Raw genomic sequence first — 24,030 nt, forward strand, 5'->3', positions numbered from 1 at the left:
TCATTTATGCATCAATCAAAAGTCGCGAGCTCTGAAGCACGCTGACCACTCATAAACGGCGGCTCAATTATCAAAATGGCGGACGAAGTGGACTTGAGAAAGAACGGAGGTGAGGTTTCATTCACATTTACTGTCTTGTGTAGACAAGTGCTGATTAAGTTAGCTTGCATAATATGTAAGCGTGACTGGTCAGCTACTCGAAATTTGCTCTGTAAAATCTAAATATCTACGGAAGATTAGATTCTCTCGTGGTCGTCGAGCACGTGAGCTAAAATGACCATAAGCTTAAATTTAATAAATTTTATTCTCTCGATTAGATCAGATCTCTACCTCTGTGTTCATTAGCTGAGATGTTTGCGTTTTATCTCTCTTTTTTCTACCCATCCCTCCCTCCTCAGAAATGAGCCCCTGAGAACTTGGCCATGTCAGAAAAATTTCATCTAAACAGTAAGTAAATAGAATGTGTTTCTGATCCTATAGTTAGGAGTTATCAGTGCGTCTCTTATTTAACTTGCAGGAAGTGAAAGTGAAAATGAAGATGAGTGGGAAGAAATGGAAGAAGAAGAAGAACAGGGCAGCTCTATCATTTGCCTGTTTTGTAAGGAGTGCTTTAAAAATGCTGAAAATGTCTGGAATCACTGTGACTCAGCTCATGGAATTGACCTTCTTAAGATAAGGAGGATGCATAGTAGGTTGATGAAATGAAAAAAGTAATGGTGATACAAACTCTGTTTTTGCCATTTAGTTTTGTTATTTGTAATTTTTGTTGGAGGACCCTTCTGTAAAGTACTCTGGGGTGAAGTAGATATCCTCAATAAAGATTTACTCTGCTGGACTTGCTCAACATATCCTTTAAAACAGTAAAGAAAGATCTTTCTTACCAGGCTTATTTCAGCTTCAAGAGGGGAGGTTGATATTTGACATGAAAAATGCCACTCTGAAGACATACATACACTATAGGGCTCAATTAAGCCTGTGCTAAACTTGTCAGTTAGTATACTGTTTATAAGGACTTACGTACTTGTCACACTTTACTCCCAATCAAAGTGCACCAGAGCAATTTGTAGGGACTGTCTGGCAAACCTGCTGTTTTTTTTTCCTTTTCTTTTAGGACTGGACTTTTATGGATGCATCAAACTTATTAATTTCATCAGAAAAATGGTAACTCCAAAATAATTTGTACAAATTAATCTACATGTAGTAGAATTTTCAATTCCTTTATTTACTGGCCCTCTTGATTATCAGAAGATACAGTGCTCTTCTGTGAGTCTCCTTATCTCATTTACTATTTTTAAAGAACTTCTTCACTTCTTCACATTACGTTATTCTTTGTTATTTGCATTTGAAAGAAACCATCTCCTGAGAGTCTTAAGAATGTTGCTCCTCCTTTGCCATGGGAAAGTGATGCATTTTTACAGCCAACTGTTCCTGATGATGGGCTTTTACAGTATGGTATGTGGTAATTTTTTTACCTGGTAATAAATATTTGTTATGTACAATGTAGCAGTTAGCTGGAAAGTGAACTCAGTTGTTCAGTACAAATTAACTGACTGACTAATTGAAAGGAAAGATTAAAATTTATAAATTCTTTCCAAAATTTAAAATGAAATAAATCAAATTGAAAAAAGTCAGTCAGTCAGTCAGTCAGTCAGTCAGTCAGTCTATCAGTCAGTTGATCTGTCAGTTGGTTGGTCACTAGGTCAGTTATCAGTCAGTCCATCCATTCATTCTTGTATCTGTCCCTCAATCTATCCATCTGTACCTCTAGCCATCGGTCACTTCATTGATGCACATGCATCAGTGTCATCAAAGGGTTAGCAATGGAAGCCTTTAAAAGTACATGTATGCCACTGTCAGACAGGCTAATTCCTCCTAAAATATAAAAATTACATTGGCAATATTCAAGTTTATACGACGAAAAGCTCTGCTATTGTATTTCCCTACAGTAGTATAATTAGAGATAGAAAAAAGTCCTAAACATGAATTTGCATACCCGCTGATGATAATTCAGCTAGTACTCTATTAATTTGTTTGTGATTTGTGTAGATTTTGATGATGATTCTGATGAGGAAGTTGAAAAGGACACTGATGAAAGAAATCAACACGAAGGTAGCATATTGTGCATTGATCCCTCATGAAAATAGCCTTTTTGCAGTAAAACAATAATTGATACATTATTTTGCTCCATGTACCTGTTTATTCTCTCTGCAGCCAGTGTACCATACTCACAATATCTGGAGATGAAGCAAAGGTAGGAATAATTATAATAGACATCCATGTGATAATTTTATTTGTCATGGTAAATGGACTCTGTAATAGACTCAAGATGTTGTTTGCTGCCTGTAGGATTCACTGAGTTCAGCTCTATTGCCCTTGCTTGTTTTAGTTAGTTACTGATCTTTGACGCATCTGTGTGCAGCCATTTAGTGAATGTGCTGTAACTGTCCAATTTAATTTGTGTTGTAATTTAAGGCTTCAACAATTGGAAGATCGTGCTCACCGTGCCGAAGCAAATCTGGCAAGAGCAGTGGAAGACATTTATCAGCTAAGGTAATTACTTTGATTTCACTCTGGGTAAAACATAACAAATTTATTATTAATGATAGGAAACACAATAATACAACATTCACAGTTACACGAAACAGACCTTCCATGAAAGCTGACCCAGTCATAGTCTTAGGATTCATCCCTGGTCAGCATTATTGTACTGTGCTCTTACAGGGCAAGACACTTTGGTCTCATGGTATCTTTGCTGTTGCCCAGGGGTGTAAAAGGGTGCTGCCGCAAACTGCTAGCCAGGCAACCTAATCAATTTTTGTGGCTTTCATTTGATGTATATAATAGCATTTTATACAGTTGTTCTAGATATTGTTGATATTTAATTAGACTGCCAAACAGTAGTTTTTCTTGTATTGTTGGGCCCAAAAATTCCTTGAACACGAAGCAAGGATCAATGCCTCAGGATTTTTGTGCTGAACAAAACACAAAAACAATTGTTTTGGAGCAATACTTACTTGAACATGTTTTGTTTGTTACAATAGGTCTGTAGCGCAAAATGTGTTACTTGAAGATCAGCAAAGTCAAAATAGGTAAGGTTATGGTAAGTGTACATACTGATTGGAATCTTGTTAACCCAATAGGGCACACCAGGTAACTAGGTAAAAGTCACTAAAGCTGGGTTTATGTGGGAGTCAGAGAACAAAAGTAAAGAGTAAGAATAAAAAGGGAAAGAGTAAGAGGAAGGGATATTTTTTTTTGTCGTTAATTGAACAATCACAAATTGTAATTCTACAGGTTCCTAATATAAATTAAAGCTTTGCCCTTTTTGTGTAGTATTACTGTATGAATCTCATCTGCACCCAGTGTAAGAGAGACAGTCACTCCTGAATCGGCCTAGCCTGCGAACAGGCTCCCGGCGAGGACGGAAAAAAAACTCGGCGAGCGCGGAACTGAAGAATTTGGAAAATAAAGCTATCGGGGCGGGACGGGCGGGACGGCGTAGCCTGTAGACTTTGTTTCTGATGTGCCTATCCGCCCTTGGTGATTAGCCTGTAACAAATCAGTCAGCGACGTAATTGGACCTGTCAAGAAGCTACGTTTTCTGTACTGGCAAACAGTTCTATAAATCGACTTAATCAAACAGCCGGGCTCGGCGTCTTCATGTAGAGTGCAAGTAAGCAACATGTTCGCGGAGTATTTCAAACTTTGTCAAGGGCTTAAAGAAATTATAGGCACATGATAGAGGTATCAAATTCCGCGAAACGACATGCAGATTCCGACCTCTAAAAGAATTTGCTACAGCACAGCCATGAACGGCTCCACTCTACTTAAAATTCCTCCTCAGAACAGAGCATAAATCCAACAATTAAGTACCCTTAAGAATCACATGTGAAATAATGCAAGGTCGAGAGACCGAAAATGAAAAGAGAACGGCAAATGCACAATTGTCATGAACCGTAGGAGTCGTGTAGGGCGGTCAACTGCAGTTTACAAAGATCTGTCAAATATTGATCTCAAAGATGTCAACAATCAGCGATTTAACCAATCATATTATGATACCAGGAGCTGGTATCATAGAACGGCGGCATCAGTAGAATGTCTACAGGCTCCCTCACTTCGTTCGGGCTCACCGGGAGCCTGTTCTCAGGCTAGAATCGGCCTGACCAGTCACATCCGACGCTGTACTAGAGCCAGATCAACTATCACCCAGAGCGCCTATCCATAGAGTCTCTCGAGACTGACGGATGCCCATTACATGAATCTCATAAGGGGCTGTTCAACTCGTGTTACTGACATGGTATACATATAATTAGTAAAGAACAGTTTCTTCAGTTATCAATAAGAAAGTTTTGTTCTCAGTAGTCATCCTGCACGGCAAATGTATACCTAAGGGGTAAGACTAAATACCAATTTTGGCCACTTGTGTCACCGACGTTTTTTCTGTAAGCAGCAAATTGACGCAGGGCATTGATGTGACGCTTTTTTGAAGTAGCCTTAACTCACAGCAGGTGCTCTTGTAATTCATTCAGATCCAAGCCAGTCTGTGCAACGTGTGATGACGTTGACGATGATCCTTACTTCAGCTCATATGCGCATTTTGGAATTCACGAAGAGATGCTGAAGGTGTGAAAATGGATATCATTCATTGCTGATTTTGCTCAGCGGTTGCTTAGAAGGCTCGATACAGTGTTTTCATATGGCTTCAGATATCTATTATCTGGAATGGCTGTTTTGGCGTTTTGGTTTGTAAATAATTTACGTGTGTATCAAGAAATTCATGCAATTTGCTCTTTGTTCTTTTGGTCAGTCATACATAAGTACATAAGACCTGATTACAACATCTTTTTTTGACGACTTTGGAGTCGGTTCGTGTTGATTTGACCAGCAAAAATCTCCAAAGTTCTGGGGGCGGGTGGGTTCGAGTTGACGTTTAATATGCGGCTTTCCTCCAGTTTATGTTTGCATGTAAACGCCGCCATCGGCCCTTTATTTCAGATGAGTTTTATTTGTTAAATCAAGTATGTCTCCGTAATCACTTTGTTAGAGAACGAAAGTGAGTACTTGTATTAACGTAATTTCTCTGTGACTAGGATACCACAAGAACAGAAAGCTACAGGAATTTTATACTCAAGAACCCGGCGATTTTCAAAGATAAGGTACGAGTTCGTAAAATAGCTCTTCTCTAATAACCACATTAGTTTAAAGGCGGATGAACAATTAACGTTATTTGGCCTACAAGTGTCCTATTCACTTTTCTTCTTTTACATGTCTTCTTCTTTTCTCTTTCTTTCTGTATTGTGTCAATGGGATTTTTGCGGGTACCAACTGTAAAACGGAGAGTGCTTCAAAAAGTCTCAGTCCATGCGCTGAGCGAGTGTTTTGGAAAATGTGGGCGCGGGTTTTCTGTTGCCTCATTTATGCCACGCATGTTATTCAGTTCTTGCAGTCATTTCCAGTTTATAACCGGTTTTTTACTCGTTATGAAGGTTGTTTTAGATGTTGGATGTGGAACTGGTATACTGTCCATGTTCGCAGCTAAGGCTGGAGCGAGTCATGTGATCGGTATTGACCAATCAGAGATAATCTACCAAGCCATGGATATTATTAGGTAAGCCTCAGTGTCGTTTCTGCGATAACTGTTGGTCACACACCGTGAAACTAAAAGGTTTAACTAAAGCATTTGTCTCTTAGACAAGGCGAGCTGACTGCTGATGGATAATATCGAAGTTCAACTAAATTGTATGAACGCACACACGGTACTTTATTCCCGTTTTAAACGCTTAATCATTTACACAACGTTGTTATGGCGTAGGACTGCTCAGAGCAGTTAACATTTAACCTGGAATAGAAAGGACTGAAATGTGTCAAATGAATTATCTTAACAATGAGTATGATGGATATGTAGGTAAAGTCTGCGGTTTAAGATTTTCGTGTGATCTATGTAGACCTACATACATGTAAATTTAGCAGGCACTTCCTGAAACGTTTCGCTTCGTCGGAATAAAACTAGAACGCCATGTTGGTAACTAATACGTTTGATGTGGAAATGAATACATTTGGCTTAGTTGATTCACACAATTAGCGTTTCGATTCATGTGATGAAAATCCCCCTTCCATATGCTACCGTATGTTACAGCTGTACATCATACGAATAGGGCGAACACTATTCTTCTTGTTCGTTGTAGGGAAAATGGACTGGAAAATGTTATCACATTGATAAAAGGAAAAGCAGAGGAAGTCACGTTACCAGTTGACAAGGTAAACCTAAATTAAAATAACTATCTGATTCTCGTAATTGGTTTTAAATAGATTTCTGGTATATTCTAACTGTGGGGAAATCAGTGATAAAAGTACATATACTTGTCAAGAGTTTTCTATGTGACGATTTTACCATTTCGTTTATTCTGACCGTTTCTTGGTCTGTTTATCGTCTTTAGGTAGATGTTATTATATCAGAGTGGATGGTAAGTATTAAAGATTCATTAGCTCCACAGATGTCGCGATGTGAAAAAAAATTCACCTTCTTATGAAGGGTGTAATGAGCTACAAATTTCCACTAACGGATCCGTCTGTTTTTTCCTTACAGGGCTACTTTCTTCTGTTTGAGTCAATGCTAGACACAGTGTTGTTCGCGAGAGACAAATGGCTGAAATCAGCAGGCTGTGGTAAGATTCTTCTGCATTTTGAACGCGTTTGTATATGCAGGAGTAATTAAAAAAAATAATAATAAAAATAATAATAATAAAAAAAACGTGCATGAAGGTACCGAAAGGTGCCGTCGAGATTTTCGTGCGGATGTCGTAGAGTCGGATTTCATTTACAAATTCAAGGTCATGTTCGTAGAAATGCCCGAAGTTTCTTCGATTGTACGAGCGCTTTCGTAAGTTATCGCTCAGTAACCTCTCGCAACTACCTACCCAATGTCAGAATGACGATAACAAAGACAACGACGCCCGCATCTTAATACATGTATATAAGAAGAAGAACAACTATGAAAAGTGCAATTCCCGCATTGAATTCATCACGACTACCGTCTCTTTCATCCTCTGTTCATGACAGTGGCGGATTTGATTCTGATGTCTGTACTCGTGCACCTAACATGCCGACAGCAATTCTATCAAATTTGTTCTCCATCTCTTATGATCTATAGCTAAACATCGGCGTTGGAAATTGGCTTTTATACATGAATTGATTTTCCCTATTTTTTTTTTTTTTTTTTTTTTTTTTTTTTTTGCAGTTTACCCAGATAGATGTACATTATGCCTCGCAGCTTTAGGAAATAGTCAAAAAGTACAACAGAAACTCAGCTTTTGGGATGACGTTTACGGTGAGAACTTGTGTAGAGCTAAGACTGTTTGATTAATGTTTGAAACCTTAGAAATTAAATACGACAGAGAAGTTCATATCTAAACTCATATACTCTCTTGCTAGGCTTTAAAATGAGCTGCATGAAAAAATCTGTTTGTACAGAACCGTCTGTGGAGATTGTCGACCCGAAAGACGAGATTTCTTCACGATGTACCGTCAAGGTAATGCAAAAAGGCTCTCGTTTAAAATAAACAAACTGAAGTTATGACAGAAAATGAATATAAAAACCATTACTTTCAAAGAAAATTGCTTCCTTGGTAGTAGTTCAAAGAGAAAACATTTGTCAGTTAATTATTGGTATTGCGTTGATAAGGGCAAAATAACCGTCGGCGAAAATTTTGAAAGCCGACACTTCTTGAACGCCGACACACAATTTTTCCACTAGAGCGCTTTGGATATGAGATGGTAGATAGCCAACGAGGTGCGTAGCGCCGATTTGGCTACAATCATCTCATATCCAACTAGCGCGAGTGGAATAATTGATTTATTTAAAGCGCCCCCAAAATATAGTAGAAAACTAAACTAAAATAAAAATAAAAACGGCCTAAAAAATCACGCTTACGCACACCAAATTTGTGGAGCATGGTATAATGGCTCATATACCATGATGGTTTAGCGAATGAAACCTCTTGGATTGCATTATCCAATGATCCACTGTTTAATAGTACCGTGTGGCTCTAAATTTTTGCGGGTTATAATTTTTGCGATTTTTGCGGTTTTTTCCACGATTCGCAAAAAAAGGTGTCGGCAAAAAATTTCTCCACTGGAAAATTATACATACAAACATCACAAGTAGAATCTTGTTGCTGCCATCAGCCACACAAAAGCACGATGTCACTGTGATAGAGTGACACTGATTACTGGGTTACCGTCTTTTACATCCCCACATGTCGTTTCCCCACTTGTCAATTGCACGCAGTTTAATTAAAAAACGCGAAAATGTTGTAATTTCATTTAAACGCAACTCTTCGAGAATCGCAAAAATTAATACCCAGCAAGAAAAACCAGTCTTTTACAATTGTAAAAATTAGTTCTCGCAAGATACAAAAAAATTGTCGATTCGCAAAAATAAACTCCCCGCAAAAATTTAGTGCCACACGGTAGTTGTTATCTGGGTCTTCGTGGGTGTAGTGCTTCTGTCAATATTTTGATTTGAAATCTTTATTTTACCTATTGAGTTGATTTAATTATTGTTGGCCTTACGCGCCGCGTTACATTAAACAAGAAGTTTATTAAAGACATAGGACAACATGGTATAGCCTTTCACTTTGGTTTTATAGGATTTGGATGTTAATAACTGCGAGCAAGCTCATCTGCAGTTCAAATCACCTTTCAGTGTTGAAATAACGAAAGAGAGTCTGTGCTCAGTAAGTAAGCTCAGGTTTTGCTTTTTACATTTTAAGACAGCCCCTTGAAAAGATTTACTACATTTCTTGTGTTCTTCTACAAGTAACTCACCATAACGGTGTTAGAAGATGAAACATGTTCAATCGACAGTTTACTTTATTCTTTGTTGATTAATTGAACGCTCAGCCTTAGTTGTTACCAATAGATAGCAGTTGTTTATTAACTTGATTTAGTGTTTTAATATATTAACGAAGATAAAGACAGTCGTTCAGGAGCTTCACCATTAAGTACTTGGTCTTATTCGGAACCTGTTGTCAATGTTGGCGGCCATTTTCTACCCGAATTGAACAATCGCAGAAGCGCGCTCGAGATCAAATGTATTGACCAGCATTGTGGACTGCTTGGTAATTAACACGGAATGTTTGCTCTATTCGGTCTGTTTCTCTCTCTGGCAGAGAGGCCTGTGATTAAACTATTTACCTGCTCGCATATGTCAATTTGCAATGGTCAAATTATGCCGCTATCCCGGAACGATTTTCACTTTTCACATTTCTCCACTGACAGCAATCTTTAACCGTTCCTTTCTTGTTTACTTTTAAGGCTTTTGTAGCATACTTTGATATCTTCTTCGAAAAGCACTGTGATGAAAAGGTACGACATTAGTTGGTCAATGTAATGGCTCTTTTACTGTATACTGGTGTAACGTCAGCTTCTTGTCTTGATTGTTATTTTAATATTCACCTCCCAAATCAAAGTAAGATGGCGCTTTCTCGATTAATTCAGGTCAGTTTTAGCACAAGTCCATCCAACTCACCAACACATTGGAAACAAACTGTATTGTACCTCGAGCAGCCAATAAGCGTAACACAAGGTAAGAAAAAGGACGTTTATTTTATTGCTTATCTCTACAATTAGATTATGTTTACAAAGGCGAACTATGCGAGTATGATAGTCCCATACTTGCTACTTAGTTGAGTATCAATTGTTATATAAAATCTCGATCCACTATTTCCCTTGGTGTATGATTAAAATTTGGCTCACGTCATTAGTAATACTGTATTGTTAAATTGTTCTCTTTCATTTTTTAATTCAGTTTAATTAACTGAGCTTCTTTATTCCTAATCCGATTAAATATATGTTAAAAAGGTCTATGTTATCTAAATATGTCATCTCCGTAATTGCTAAGCAGCAAGCTTACTAAGGGTGCGTGGTAATGTTTGTTTTTCTTGGCCGCTTTTTGGTTTATTATCTTAAATTTCCTTCCACTGGGCCGAAGAAACTAAAAGTCAATTCCTCTGATCATAAAATGTACATTGCATGGCTATCAGTTGGGACCTCCATTATGTTGATTATTCTACGCCAGCATTTCCTGACCGTAGAATCGCAATTGCCTCTTTTTGTGAAGTGGGTGTGGCATTTCAAAAATATATTATATAAGAAGCTTTTTAACATATATTTTCATTGGAGGGGTAATCCTGTATAGACAAGAAATGATAATTGATTGTTATTAATTATACATTATTTGTAATATAAGAATGTCTGTTGGCAAGGGGTTGGATCTAACTAAACACGTTTTATGGTCTGTAACCAGTCTGTAAGTGTCTGCTCGAAAAGAAAAAGAGAAAAACATGGAAAGAGCAACAGTGATACTTTGAATTTGTAAAAATAACAGGAACTTTTCAAAGAGGGAATGTCAATAGCAGTGGCGAGGATGAAAACCCCCTCACTTTTCCAATTTGGCTTGGATTCTGTTGAAGTGTTAACTCGTGAAAATTGCCTTCTTCATTTCAGTGTAAAGAGACCGTTTCCTGTAAATGAAAAATGTATAGGTCTTCCTGGTAAACTAACTAGATACAAAGAACATACATGAAAATGTATTTGCTGTTTATCTTACACAGGCCAGTTACTACAGGGATTCCTATCTTGCACGAAGAGTGTTAAAGATCCGCGGTCACTGGACATCATCATAGAAGTCTTTGACGCAAAAACTCAGAAGCAGCTCTGCCGTCAGTCTTACCTTCTACAATAATAAAATTTGAATCGACTATCCGTTTTCATATGTGTCTTTTGATCTGCTCATTTTCAACAGCAGATCAGGGTCCGATCAAGTCCGCATCTAGCGGACAATATTTAGAGATTTGCCTTGGTCTTGCTGTAGAAATTTGGTTCATGTACAGGCTGTTTATCACTTCAGTCTGTATCAAAACAAGGAAACTGAACATAATTGTACAGACATTCTTTACATAATTATATAAATTACAGTGATGTGATGTTCTAGGTGATTTTATCTTTTAGTGGTCGGCTATGTCTCCACAATAGCTCATTTCTTGAACCACTGTCATCAAATTTGTAATCGTCATTCCCTTCATCATCTCCACTGCTTTCTTTAAATTTTCTCGTTGTCTTTTTCTTGTGGTTCACATTCTTTTTCTTCACAGAAGATTTCTTTTTTGGTTTTGATTCTGGTTCCATCACTTCTTTCCAGTTTGCTTTTACGTTAATCTGGCCATTCCATTTGGCCTCTACATGTAGAACCTTGTTTGGAATTCGTGGATGCTTTAGAACTATCGTCTTAGTACCCTGTTCTGGATGTATAATCTTTTTCTTTGTAGACTTTTGCTCTTTTTCAGAGAGGGTCTTATTTGCAATTTGAAAGGCTACATTCTTTGTGCTTTTCATTTTGTTTTCCACGGGCGTATTGTTTGAAGGTATATTGTTTGTTCCAAAGACTTCGTCCACATCTTCTGTAACTAGTGCAGGATTTATCTTAAACGGAATACCTTCGAAAGCTGTTTGATTTTCTTGACTCGTAACTTTCTGTTCTGTTTTAGTTTTGATGCTAGCGTTCGCTTGAGTCTTTGTTTCTTCCTGTGAGAGGGAGACAATGTCGCCATCAGTGCTTTCCGTTTCATTTAAATCTAAATGTGGTTTAATCCATGATGACTCGCTTTTCTTCTTGGAAAGTTTCTTTTTCTTGTCATGGCTTTCTTTTACTATAAAATGTACGAACGTTCGCTTGTTGGACTGCTTGTCCGACATTAATTCCTTGTGTGATGGCTGTAGTTGCTTGCTCCCATTTTGTTGATTATCTGAGGAAACTGGATTACTCTTCAATCTGTGTTTTTTCCGTTTGTCAGCTATTGGAATAAAGGATGGCAGGCTGGGAATTTTGGTGCCGTCTGCAGTTTGCACCTTAACAACCGCCTTTGTTGCATATCTCGTGGATTCTTGAGTATCAGTGCTAAAAATATTGTTTTGTGGAGTTGATTGAATCAAAACTTTTCCATTGACTGGTCCCGAAGATAAGACCTTAGGGTCCATTGTCATAGAAACGCTTTGTTCAGAAGTATTGTTTTCGGGCCCTTTCGTCGCAGCGCCGTTTCTACTCGAAGTGATAGGTCTGGCGTCATCTTCTAGAACAACGTCTTCATGTTTGTTCCTTACTTTTGGAGCAGTGCTATTTCCTTTTTTACTCCAGTTCTTGTAGTTAGAGCTCTTGACATGTACTCTTTTGAACCCTGGATCATGCTTTTTCTCGCTTGCCAGTTTAGAACTTTCCAAATGTACCTGTAGACTTTTCTCTGCACCCAAGGGTTTCATGTCGCTGAGTTTGGTTCTGTTGTTGTCGTGAGCAATGATTTTGTCGGCAATTTTTTTGACAATTTCTGGAGTCATGTCGTCGAGTACCTTTCTCAATTCTTGATAACTTAGAGCTGGTTTCATCTTTTGGTCCTTGCTGTTGTCTCGTGACTTGTATGGTTGACGCCACCTTGACAGTGTTTGAAGTATCTTTGTTAGCTTTCCGTAATCTTGTATTGGCAATGGTCTTCCTTTACTTTGGTCATCTTTGTTTTTCAACTGTGTTGTCTTCGGTTTGTTCTTTGCAGGTTTGTCTTTACTTTTGGACACTTTGGGTTTGGCTTTTTGTAAGAGGACCTTGTGAAACGGCTGTAACGGTTTTTTCAGACTTACAGGTCTTTGTTTTCGTCCTGATTTTTCAATCCATTGAGAGTTTGTTGGGGTGTTTTTGGTGAAGGTTATCTGTTGGGTCCTCGCATCAGCTGAAGAAAAGATAAACAAAGGTCAGGCACATCTCAATGCTATTCAGGACTCGACTTTGGGCTGCACTAATACAAGATATTAAGTCACAGTGTTTTCACGGTAGCCGGCGACTGTGTGACCCCGTAAAATCCATGATGGCGGCACGCGGAAAGAACTGCCGATGCTTCTTTCACATTCTTTGTAATACTTTGCCATCACTTTGAATTTTTAAATGATGGAAAGTTAAACATTGAAAACCCAATTAGCTTTGTCTCGAGCCTTTCCGTTTCCAAGAAATTTTACATATAGAATAATCATCTTCAAAAAGTTAAAAAAAAAAAAGCATTTGTTCTAGTGCAGCAAGGAACCTCCATTAAAAATCAGGTTTTTCTTCGAGAATGCTGCCAGGCGAGTAGCTCAGATAACATAAACTGAGGAACGAGATGGGCTAGGGTATACTTGGTGCAATATCCTTGAGAAGTCAAGCTCACCTGCTGAAAGATTACTGTTTAGTACTTACTTGGTGGTGCCACGTATGGAATTGCTTGGCCAATACCTGAAAAATAAAGCAGTCAAGAGATAAACTTATATTATGGTCGGATAAAAAAGCAAGGTGGATTGCAAGTAGACTCGTGGTGAACCGCCAAAAGGATGCGATATTCAGCCATAAGTTACAACTCTTTGTGGTCACAGCTGAATACTACATGTAGACCCTCCATTAAGAGGGCATTGTAACTTTTCCTCCTAAGAGGAGACTCGTGACACCTACGGTGCCTCCCTACAACAGGTTCGAGTATAACTGTAACCAAGTCTACAATGCTGGACTCTTGGAAACAATGTTCGCTTGTCAACATAAGAAAAGGAGGTAATATATCAAACACCCAAGACCGTGTCTGATCACATTTCCAAACACCGAGAAGAGTTTGGAAATGTGGTCAAACACTGCTTTGAGTGTTTGATATATCTCAATCGAAACTAAAACTAAGGAGAAAACGAAGAAATAAAATCGTAAAAATCTATGCTAATTAAGATCAGATATCCAAAGACGGTCACGGTCATGATTTTCTTTGTTTAAACTTGATGAATTATGAATGAGTTTGAGAAAAATTCTTTGCGACTGCCAGCTGACCTGTGAAGTACAAAGAGTTCATCATCACTCCTCCACATATTTCCTGGTAGTTTCCAGTACAGCGCATTGTACATTGGTCATTCAGGAGCCTGCCGTACTTGCTGTACGTCGTACCGCAAAAGCATTGTGTGGAGGACTGGAGACCAGCTATGGAGAAGCCCGATTCACCACACTTTGAGACGCAGCCCTCTACGGTCAGCGGCCTCACTTGAACTGCCGTAGGAAGGTCACGTGATTCTGAATCTTGATAGCAACCCAAGAATCTGGGTGCACCTAAAGCCGAGACAAAAAAGGCCCGGGTTAGGTAGCCGTAGTTACATTCCTCTTTGCGCACGAAAACTCCTCGTCTTTAATTAGCTTACCCTCGCGCGACATGACATGAGCGTCTACGCGAGTAACCTGAGATAATAAGTTAAACTGGCTGAAATTCAATGTTGTCTTACTTGAATAAAAATGACTACAATGGAAGTAAAGTAAGGAAGTATACCTAGTACGACGTTTGTTTAAGTAATTTACAAGTACGCATGTCATATCAGTAGTCCATTGTTTCTGACTACTTTTTTACACAATTTCCGATGGGTTTCGTTTCATTGACTTATCAAACACTAAAACTTTAGCACATACTTGAGGAGGAAGAGTTACCACGAGAGCATGCGTGCATGCCTTGTCACTACCAACCTCAAGTTACTTAAAAAGATTTCAGGGATATTTCGAAAGATATAAAGCAAAACATAATGAAGTAATGTCAGGGGCAGGACCGACCTCGCATTGTAAGCAAATCATCCGAGTACTCGTTTCAATTATTTTGGGATCTTATTAAATTCTGAACGTCACCTCACCTGGTAAGTAACCCTTAATCGAGAAAGCTAAATTGTTTGCAAATTTCTGTTCCTGTTCATAGTCGTACCTAATTTGGATGTTCCATGGATTTCTTTGAATAATGTCCAACTGACTTTTTTCAACAAACCTTAACAGGGAGAAAGCATGCATTTCTTACAACGTGCAGTTATATTGTTAGTATTTCCTTGACCACTCCTTAACAACAACAAACCTTAACAGGGAGGAGAAAGCATGCAGTTCTTATAACGTGCAATTATATCGCATGTGTGGTCTTAACCACGCCTTGACAACAACAAACCTTAACGGGGAGAAAGCATGCATTTCTTAAAACATGCAATTATATTGTTAGTATTTTCTAAACCACTCCTTGACAACAACAAGCCTTAACAGGGAGGAGAAAGCATGCAGTTCTTACAAAGTGCAATTATATTGTTTGTATGGTCTTAAACACTCACCAGCTAAGCACTAATTTTTATGCTCTAAGTCCTTTTTATGCTCTAAACCCACAACTCCAATTTATGAAAGTTCATTTTCATTGATGTTTTGTATGATTAATTGAAGGAAATCAGAGAACTATGACATATCCTTCCGTGTTCATAGGTCTTACCCATTAACTTAGCTTTTTCCTGGGGTGAAGGTCTTGGAGCAGGTCTCCTTTGATAAACACCTTGATAACCTGAGAGGAAAATTCACGGAATTGTCAATGGAAGCGAGCAGTTTTGACTTCAGTCAGCGGATCACCGAGTTCATATCTATTCTCTAGCTTTTTGTAAAGACTTCAAGATTGAAGTAATTCATAAAGGTTTTGATTACTTTAAACATGGTCTAATTGTTAATTAGAGGCGAGAACCCCGAATATTGTCATAAATAATTCTCGAAGACGGAATTCTGACCGAGAAATTAGAGTGAGTACATGTTCCTCTCGCTGGCGTGTTTAATTTGGTAGGCAGATATAATTTCCCCCGAAATCTGTAAGTGAGCTAATTCGACGCGTTAATTTGGAGGAATATGATGCTCTGAGACAACTTTGTTAGGTCCACCGCTTTTGAAAGGTGTACCTTGTCCCAGCACTTGTGTTTGAGGGTGACGAGTCAGTAAAGATAGTGTATGAGTAATAAAGTCTACACAATCTGCCGTGCAACGGTATTTAGATTTTCATAAACTTGCTTCTTTGGAGTGATACTTCTTATCAGTAGTAACGTTTCTCCGCTTACCATTATATGGTCTGTTTGCAGCGCTGTTTTGAAAGTTGTAATTTCTGTACTTGTAGCTGTTGTAGTTGTAATTGTACGGCCAGCGATTGACTTGACTCTGATAAGCACCATATGCACTTGGCTGGGTGTTTGTAGCTAATGTGAAACACAAAACAAACAAGAGAACAATACTGAATCATTTTGTACGAAAACGTAACTCAATCCTCCGTATGGAAAAAAAAAAATGGCGGCTGTACATTTTACCTTGACACCATGCGAGCCTTACCCAACCCATAATGTATGAACGAATTTTGTGCACGCTAGGTTTGAAAGTAACAGAACTTTTCTGTACTTTTTTTTTAGAGTTGTCGTGGTCTAAGAAAAATCAGTCGCCATCTTTTTTCCTTCGGAGGTTTTCCGATTACGTGAAATTCCAGGCGAGCTACACTGTAAGCATACGGATCGAGGAGAACTTTACATTCTTAAAAAGCTGTTTTGTAAGACCTCTTAAAGGAAGATTTTTTAAACCATAATTTTTATCCTATTTGCTTTAATGTGTGTAAGAGTCGTATGTTAAGTTCACGGTAAAAATCTATGAACTAACCTATTTGGAAATTATATCTTGAGGAAGGCTGTTGAAGCCGATTGTAGTTTGTCCTGTCTGAAAAAATGGAGGAGCGTCGTTAATCGTTAGCCACTGCGATGTCAAGTATAAATAATATCGAGGACAGAGGAGATATATATATACTTACATGGTTTTGCACCATAATAACGTTGATAACCCTGATATCTATTTTGAGGGTAGATCAGTTTAGCTGGAAAAAACAAAATACGATGAGAGTTTAATGCTGCCTCTATATGACTGGCTAAAAATTCAGTCCTTAAATCAAGTGAACTGAACGCTGCTAAAATTATGTTTCGTCATTGCAATTTTGAGACCTTGACAAAAGCAACATGGAACCCGCTATGAGGAAATAAGCAGTTATATATGCGCTATTTTTAATTCTTTAACGTTGCTCATGTGAAGACTATTCGATTCTCGATTGCCCCTTATGAAAACAAATATTCGGACTAGTTCCTCAACCAAAAAAGTCACATCATCATTTTTTCCCAGTAACTCTTTTAAATCGTAACATCTGAGAAATTGCAAGAGGTATGTATAGCATCTAATTGACAAACTTGTATAATTATGGGAAACCAAACGGTGCAGTAGTTTACCTTGGTAGGTCGAGGGATAACTTCTCAATCCACCTGTCCGTTGTAGTTGGAATGGTACAATGTTAGTGTTCCCTATGGGTAGAAAACAAATTAGTATAAATTAATTCTTAAAATCTTTTTCAATTTTCCAGCTAACTTAGATTGGTCCTTCGTCCAATGTAAAGTACGCTTCAGTCCCGACAGGACATCAATACCTTAATTTGTCAGTTTGTGCAATGCTAAGCAGAAAGGAATATTACTGCTCCTTTTTGTCGAGCTATTTCTTATAAATTCGAAACATCTCAGACGGGTATCCTTACCTCTCCATGGCCATGGACTAGCGTAAGTCTGGTACCAGGGGGAACCACGTGTTGATCCAGGCATATGTCGTGGAGGGTATTTTGAACGAGCTATGGGTGGGAGAAAAGCAGCGTAAACTTAATACAATCTCAAACCTTTTGAGACTATGTGCGAAATCGATGTTTTCAACTAAGGCCTGGCTCATACTAACGACATAACCGCTTAATTGCGTCGTGTTCATGCTTTTACGTCTCTTTTATGTTGCATTATATCAGGATGTCCACCCCATTTTATCAGGATGTCCACCCCATTGTATCAGAATGTCCACCCCGCGAACACAACAGTATAACGTTCCCCGCGAACACAACGACATAGTGTCTTTATGCTTATGTCCTTATGTCATGACCAATTTAGCATGTTGCATTAATTTCGGGAACTCAGTAAAACTCCTGCAAGAGCAACCTCTAACAAAATACAATTTACTTGGTCAAGACGTCCTGGAAAAACGCTGTTTATAGCGACAAGCTAAGACAAATACCGTGCACGAGTAGCTCCCATGGGATCGGATCATTTGAAGGAATAAAATGCTTCTGTATTCCTGGATGAAAAAAAAAAAAAAGAAAGAAATAGAGTTAATATACAAGTGATTTTAGAATAACTAGCTTAAATGCAAATTATCTAGTATGACGTACTTATTAAGATCAGACTGAGTTGTACTTCAAAGAGCAGATTGATGCTAGGACTAACAATCACATGGTAAGAAATGTATATGGCTTCTGTTTAATTTCGCGAAAAATATGTGTCAGTGTTTGAAAATGTTTGAAAAAGCTATTTAAATTAATGGACAGAGAAATGCCTTGGCTGCTTGACTTCTGTTATAAAAGCGCTCGTAATTGTTTCGTACCAGGGAGTGTTCCAGTCGTAGAGTCCACAATGCCTGAAAGATAGAAGTGATGGAAACAATCGTTACAGTGCTGTTAAAGGAACCACTCAGTGTAATATGAAGATTTGCCTAGAATTGTTTCTAATGCTCTATATGAAAGGAGTAACGTAACGGTTTACGTATCTTGAAAAGTTTAGCCTGGTAACCTTCTCCATCCTTCAGCATCCTTGTTCCTTCATAGTTTATTGCAATCTCTTTGGCGTTTTTCTATCTTACTTAACCATTATTTTCAGGTTTCCTTCAATTTAAAGGTAGTTTTGTACGTATTGTCAAGTTAAAATGGCGTTGAGCTCCTTGACGATGGAGGATGGAAATGTTTCTCAGTACGATTAATATGGAGTCGAAACTTGGGTGACTGACAGAGGAAGAAGCTGTTTACAAAACGTTTCAGTCCTACCCGTCCAATATTGCGAAAAGGTCATAAATCCACCGCAAACTTCAAAAGAGTTATCGTAGCAAGGCATGTCGCATTCTTTATCTGCCACCTGATTGGACTTCCTGTACGCATTTCCACAGAAACACAGATCTGAGTTGCGCAAGGCTCCAACGCTAAAGCCCTGGGACTTGCACGTGTCCACGCATGCGCCGATAGTAGCTGGGTGAGTGGGAATATACACCTGAAGATCTCTGGGTAGGTTGTCACGGAAACAGCCCAAGTATGCAGGCTCATCTATAGCGCAATAGAAAGCGAAGGTAATTTCATTCCGCATTCATATGAATTATCCATAATATCATGGGTGACAAATTACTACTTGATTCTGGCGAGAAATTTCAGCGTTAATTTATAATGTCACATGTGAAATTACAGAATTGCAAGGGGAACGTTTGGCGCGATATTTCTCAATACAATAAACAAGTCAAAAACTCGCGTTTGTAAGCGTAATTGGTCACTTATGATATTAAAAGGTAATTAATCAAATGGTACACTCGTGAAATTATGAAAAAATTTCACTCGTCATCATTTGATTATCCATACTAATTTATATGGAATATTTGAAATTTATAGAGACCTGCACGAATTATAGCATGGGACTACAAGAACTGTCTGCTCTAGCAGAAAGAATAAAACAAAAAAGGCGAAGTTGGCCATTTAATGGTTTGGAACGAAGCCGGCCTTTTCAAACATCTAAGTAAACTCACTTCAAATTGGTTTTCTCGGTGTTTGCAGCAAAATGTATTGCCTAGGAGGTAAATAGTGTGGAGTATATATGCCGTGATATATATCGACATTATGCAGTTTGCCTTGCAACCTCGTTCGCAGGTTCTCTCATCTTCCCGCTTTACCGCGGCCGGAGCGAAGAGAAGAAAAGGCGAGAAGATGAGAGAACTAGGTTGTTTACCTTGTCACTTACCACAGATTTGTGATTTATTGAATGCTCGTATTTGGTCCAAAGTATGAAGTATCATATCACCATTCTCATACAGAATCACAAATCGACCATTCTTGATGTCCCGTATGTACCCAATCTCGAACGCGCGGGACTTGGGTCGATTGACGAGAATTTGACTTCCCCATGGCAGGTCGGTATTATTAGGGATGCGATCCGCTACTACATCCACGTTATCACGAGGGTTATAAGCCCGTCGAGCACCATTGTCGAACAACACGTTTACTCTGTTAGTTATTGATTCGATTTCACCCTTGTAGTAGTTTCCATTCTTCCAGCGGCTGATTACTCTGGACGCAGGCTCCAGACACTCTGTGAATTTATAAACACAAGTCTTTAGTTACGCCTTTCTACTATGGATTTACTTACCTGTTTATCGACACACTTTGATATTATAACGTCCAGCTGCATCTTGTATTGTACTTATACCAGGAGCCATAATCGGGGACGGAGACCGTAAGTCTGCGGATTCGCGCGCACCTATGATATGGGACAATTTTTCTATTTTTAGAACAAATTGCGCCATCCTGACGTCATATATCCGCGCGGATTCACGCACATGTCGGGGGCTCTCGCGTGGATGTTGTCACGTTGTGTGATCAAATGGTGAGAGTTGAGAGATTCTCTTGCGTATTTTTCACGGCGATGGCAGGGAATAAGGCAGGGAATACGAACCAGGGCGCTTATATGTAGTTTTATGCTCTGAGCTAACGGAAAATGTGGGTTTTTCAGGGTCGAAAGCAAGACTTCAACCTCGCGCTGAGAATGAATAATAAGATCTGCTCACGCTAGTTGTAAGCTTACGCGTATGTTTTTGCGTTTGTTCTGACTTAAGAATATAGCAAGAAAACTCTCTACTCTGGTATCGAGTTAATTTGTGAGTTTCTCAGACAATGGTTAATCATAACCAAAACCTGTTTTGATGGTTTCTTATTGTTTCTGCTTGTTTGGTGGTTTGCAAAAGATTTTGAAAGGAAAGTCTGACGCGTACAATTAGCTCATTTGCATAGTGCAGCTCGTGTACTTTCAAGTCCGAGTCGGTGTTTTCAATTGTCAACAAATCTTGACAAAGATTTCTTTCGTTGTCTTTTGTGCTGAGATGCTGCAACAAATTTCACGAACGCAAAAAAGGCTACTAACATCATGTGTGTTTCTTCAATATAAGCATAGTGAAGTTTTACACTGTGAAAATGAAAATAGACAAGGAGTTTTGATAACTCGATCAACAAAATCGAATCGTTATTTGAAGTTGATTAACGAAAGCGTCATCGTAACTTTGCTGATTATTTCCGCTTTATTCACATATTTTCAGCTTAGCTTTTAATATGTTCTCAAACATTTATCAATCTTAAACATATTTAAAAACTATAGAGTTATTGTTTGAGTTCGATGTACGCTTTCACACGAAAGTGCGGCGGAAGTACAATTTGTCATGTTTATTGACTGTACAAAACACGCATCGGCGGGCGCTCTCATTCATCAACAACAGAGAATTAACTGGATTTTTACACGAATAAAACTGAGCAGTATCTACGGACGTAAAGTTATTGGGCCTTGATGAAACATTAAGCGTTGCTTACAATTCAAGCGAAACTCAAACTAGCAATTATTTTGTTTAGTTTTCGGTCGCGATAGACTGGCAAATTCCTCGCAAGCGTGTGGCAAGAGGAGCAAGGAAACTATGAAGTCCTGAAGCCCTGCTATATCTTAATATATCCAGCTAGTTTTTTGCTCTGTAATGGAAAAGCTGTTAATCTTCAACATATGTGAAATTTAAAGTGGAGTAATGTACAGCTCATGTAAAAGAAGCATCCGTCGGGACACAACTTGGTCAGCGATATATATAAGCTTACAGCGGAACATACCTAAATTCGACACTGTCTTACTTCACTCAAACTGGAGCAGCTTGCGACGAAAATACTTAAGCAAAATTCCAACAGACGTAAACGCGTTGAGTTGTGGGCAAAAAACATAAAAAATTTCGGGAATTTCGGACGCCATTTCCCCCGCGCGACATCCGCAAAAATCCTCGCAGCATGTACGCGCGTGTGCCGCAGGTGATGGCGCAATTTGTTCTAAAAATAGAATTATTGTCCCATATCATGGGGACAACCCCAATACTTGAAATGGCGCGCGCTTACGGTCTCCGTCCCCGATTATGGCTCCTGCTTATACCTAATCGTACCTTTTTGGAACGTTTCCGCGGCATATCAGGCGAGTTTGGTCGAGCCATGGTTCGTATTTTGGCGAAGCCGTAGTCGAACCAAAATACCCATGGCGAAACCAAACGGGCCGTACCAAAATTCGGCCAAGTGACCATGATGTCGTAGTCATGTCAGGTCAGTGATTTGATACCGCAGGATTTCAGGACAGAAGACATGTCTTCTGATTGGCTAATTGCGTATTTAAGTGCGGTAAGTACAAAAACAAGGTACGTTTTGTAAGTTCGTTAACTCAGTGACAAGTACTCCCTGTTTTCGGAGGGACATTCCATCATTTGCTTGTAATATTACATAAAAAAGTTTCAAATTTTTCGAGAAGCTCTATATCTTCTTCCAAATTCTTTGAAACAATGTGGTATCGGGAGTGACTGATGTCGAAATAATTTCGGTGAAAACGAAAAGAAGCACAGGAGCAACAAAAATAAATAACCACGTTTTGAAAGTGTTTTATTCAAATTCATCTGCAAAGTCTGAATAGAAAGGCCATGATCATGACAACTCTAGATCCTAGAAATGTGGAAAGAAGACTCGTCGAGTCGCTGACTAATAACTAGTAATTTGTTTTCCTTTTATACTAAATTGTAATAAAGTGGGCAGTGAGGAAAGAGTTTCGTCAGCAATCTACCGAAATCTCAGGGTTAATATTAGAATCTTGACAGAATGTGCTTTAATTTTTTTCTTAATTTCACTTGTCATCATTTGATTAATCATTCGTATTTCACTGATTTGTTTTGAAGGCGCTATAAGACGCAGCGTGACGTGATTTGTTTCTTTTCTTTGATCGCAAAAACTGAATTCTTCTTAAGATACGTTAAGATTTTGATTAAATGTTTTTGCTTTCGGATCCCAATAATTTGGCAGTTCCTTAATTACAAATAGGGATAACTTCGTCGATTATCTGAGATAATGAAGTGATTTCCCAATGTAGTCTCTGGCTAAAGTTGAAACAAATTTGTTTAAGTTTTACATTTGTTTGACTTAAATGCTATTCATTGACAATACAATTGAAATCCTACAAAAATGGGCGGACGGGAAGGCGAAAGTGGTTCTGTCAAGAATAGCTAGGCTATCCGGACTACAACCACGTTCTTAGCAGTTCTTTACATTTCATAATAGTAAAAAGGCTATTTTACAAGAGATCAAATCTGCAGCATTGACTTACCGGCCGCTTGTGTCCCACGGACTGCAAAAGACAATAGTACCAGAAAAACCAGAGCGAGTGTCATAGCATCCTTAGCCACAATAACACAGTGATTTTAAAGTTAAAACACGTTCGTCGTTAACGTTTCTCTGAGAATCGATTCAACTCGACACCCAAAGCGTATTGCTGCTCTCAAAAGGGTCTTTTCGTTTTCACTGGCAACGCAAATATAGCGTTATTGATCACTCATCTTGCGATAGCCACATCATAAGTGTAGAGAATTCTTTTCACCGTTCTTGCAGTCAGTGTGGATCTATAGAGCTTCATGGTAACTTTAACAGGCGGTAAATCGTGAAAACGTTCCGGCCAGACCTTCAGTTATCAAGTTGAAATTTGGTGAAGATATGAACCATTTTACAGTTAAAAGAGGCGAACCATTCGCCGGTTGTCTTTTTGTTCGCCCGCGCTGTAACTCATTAAAATTCTACCTTCTTTGGCCTGACTGCTCATGATTTATGGATAACTGTTTTTGGAAGGCGCTGTGCAAAGCGGGTATCCGGCTAATTTGGAATCAAAACGAACCAGTCACAGCAAGTGTTTTATTCTCTAAAATGAATCCACCAGCAACGTTATTTGATTTTTGGCGGGAGAAACTCAAACGAAAGATAACATATAGGGTCCATCAAAGGTTACAGAACACTAAAGTGTAAAAATATGTATAATCTTTCTGTTTACCTCCTTTTTTTGTTTCCACTTGTGAAATGTCTCAGTGGTTTTCCCAAGACAATTTGAATTTTGCCTGAGCTCTTTTTAACTCGTTGTACACGGTAGTGATTTCAGTTTGATAATTTGGTTTTTGACTCTCGGCTAAGTTAGCCACATGAAACAAAACAGACAGTTGCTTCCCGTTGCTGCTCTTCC

General features: G+C 38.7%; 2 protein-coding genes across 2 annotated transcripts; one reads left to right on the plus strand and one right to left on the minus strand.

Moving 5' to 3' along the window:
• The first annotated feature begins 46 nt into the window (after positions 1 to 46).
• Positions 47 to 10,760, plus strand: LOC110054125 (protein arginine N-methyltransferase 3-like). The gene is made up of 20 exons (XM_089272963.1): positions 47 to 109; positions 518 to 688; positions 1,112 to 1,161; positions 1,350 to 1,452; positions 2,047 to 2,109; positions 2,212 to 2,251; positions 2,473 to 2,550; positions 3,042 to 3,089; positions 4,530 to 4,623; positions 5,091 to 5,156; positions 5,487 to 5,608; positions 6,186 to 6,258; positions 6,438 to 6,464; positions 6,587 to 6,665; positions 7,238 to 7,327; positions 7,432 to 7,529; positions 8,649 to 8,735; positions 9,316 to 9,366; positions 9,499 to 9,586; positions 10,614 to 10,760. The coding sequence occupies exons 1-20, from the start codon at positions 76 to 78 to the stop codon at positions 10,742 to 10,744; spliced, it is 1,593 nt and encodes a 530-aa protein (XP_089129089.1). The 5' UTR covers positions 47 to 75; the 3' UTR covers positions 10,745 to 10,760.
• On the minus strand, positions 9,588 to 23,676 carry LOC110054232 (uncharacterized). Its single transcript, XM_089272960.1, has 15 exons — positions 23,131 to 23,676; positions 19,711 to 20,058; positions 18,756 to 19,028; positions 18,320 to 18,352; positions 17,954 to 18,013; positions 17,436 to 17,525; positions 17,137 to 17,208; positions 16,671 to 16,733; positions 16,523 to 16,579; positions 15,940 to 16,074; positions 15,333 to 15,401; positions 14,793 to 14,852; positions 13,886 to 14,158; positions 13,277 to 13,312; positions 9,588 to 12,776 (listed from the first exon to the last, which is right to left on the minus strand). Exons 1-15 carry the CDS (start codon positions 23,192 to 23,194, stop codon positions 10,990 to 10,992), a joined length of 3,420 nt encoding a protein of 1,139 aa, XP_089129086.1. The 5' UTR covers positions 23,195 to 23,676; the 3' UTR covers positions 9,588 to 10,989.
• Positions 23,677 to 24,030: the final 354 nt, after the last annotated feature.

This window comes from Orbicella faveolata, unplaced genomic scaffold, assembly GCF_042242905.1.
Source record: "Orbicella faveolata isolate gen_17 unplaced genomic scaffold, um_ofav_v1 contig_1, whole genome shotgun sequence".
Taxonomy (NCBI): Eukaryota; Metazoa; Cnidaria; class Anthozoa; order Scleractinia; family Merulinidae; genus Orbicella; species Orbicella faveolata.

Excerpts from the sequence above, each read along its gene's own strand:
- LOC110054232 (XM_089272960.1), bottom strand. The coding sequence starts at position 23,194 with ATGACACTCGCTCTGGTTTTTCTGGTACTATTGTCTTTTGCAGTCCGT. Across the intron at positions 20,059-23,130 it reads CCGTGGGACACAAGCGGCCG|AGTGTCTGGAGCCTGCGTCC; the intron begins GTAAGTCAATGC and ends ATAAATTCACAG. Across the intron at positions 13,313-13,885 it reads GAACTCTTTGTACTTCACAG|GTATTGGCCAAGCAATTCCA; the intron begins GTCAGCTGGCAG and ends TTTATTTTTCAG.
- LOC110054125 (XM_089272963.1), top strand. The coding sequence starts at position 76 with ATGGCGGACGAAGTGGACTTGAGAAAGAACGGAG. Across the intron at positions 2,551-3,041 it reads GAAGACATTTATCAGCTAAG|GTCTGTAGCGCAAAATGTGT; the intron begins GTAATTACTTTG and ends TTGTTACAATAG. Across the intron at positions 7,328-7,431 it reads CTTTTGGGATGACGTTTACG|GCTTTAAAATGAGCTGCATG; the intron begins GTGAGAACTTGT and ends CTCTCTTGCTAG.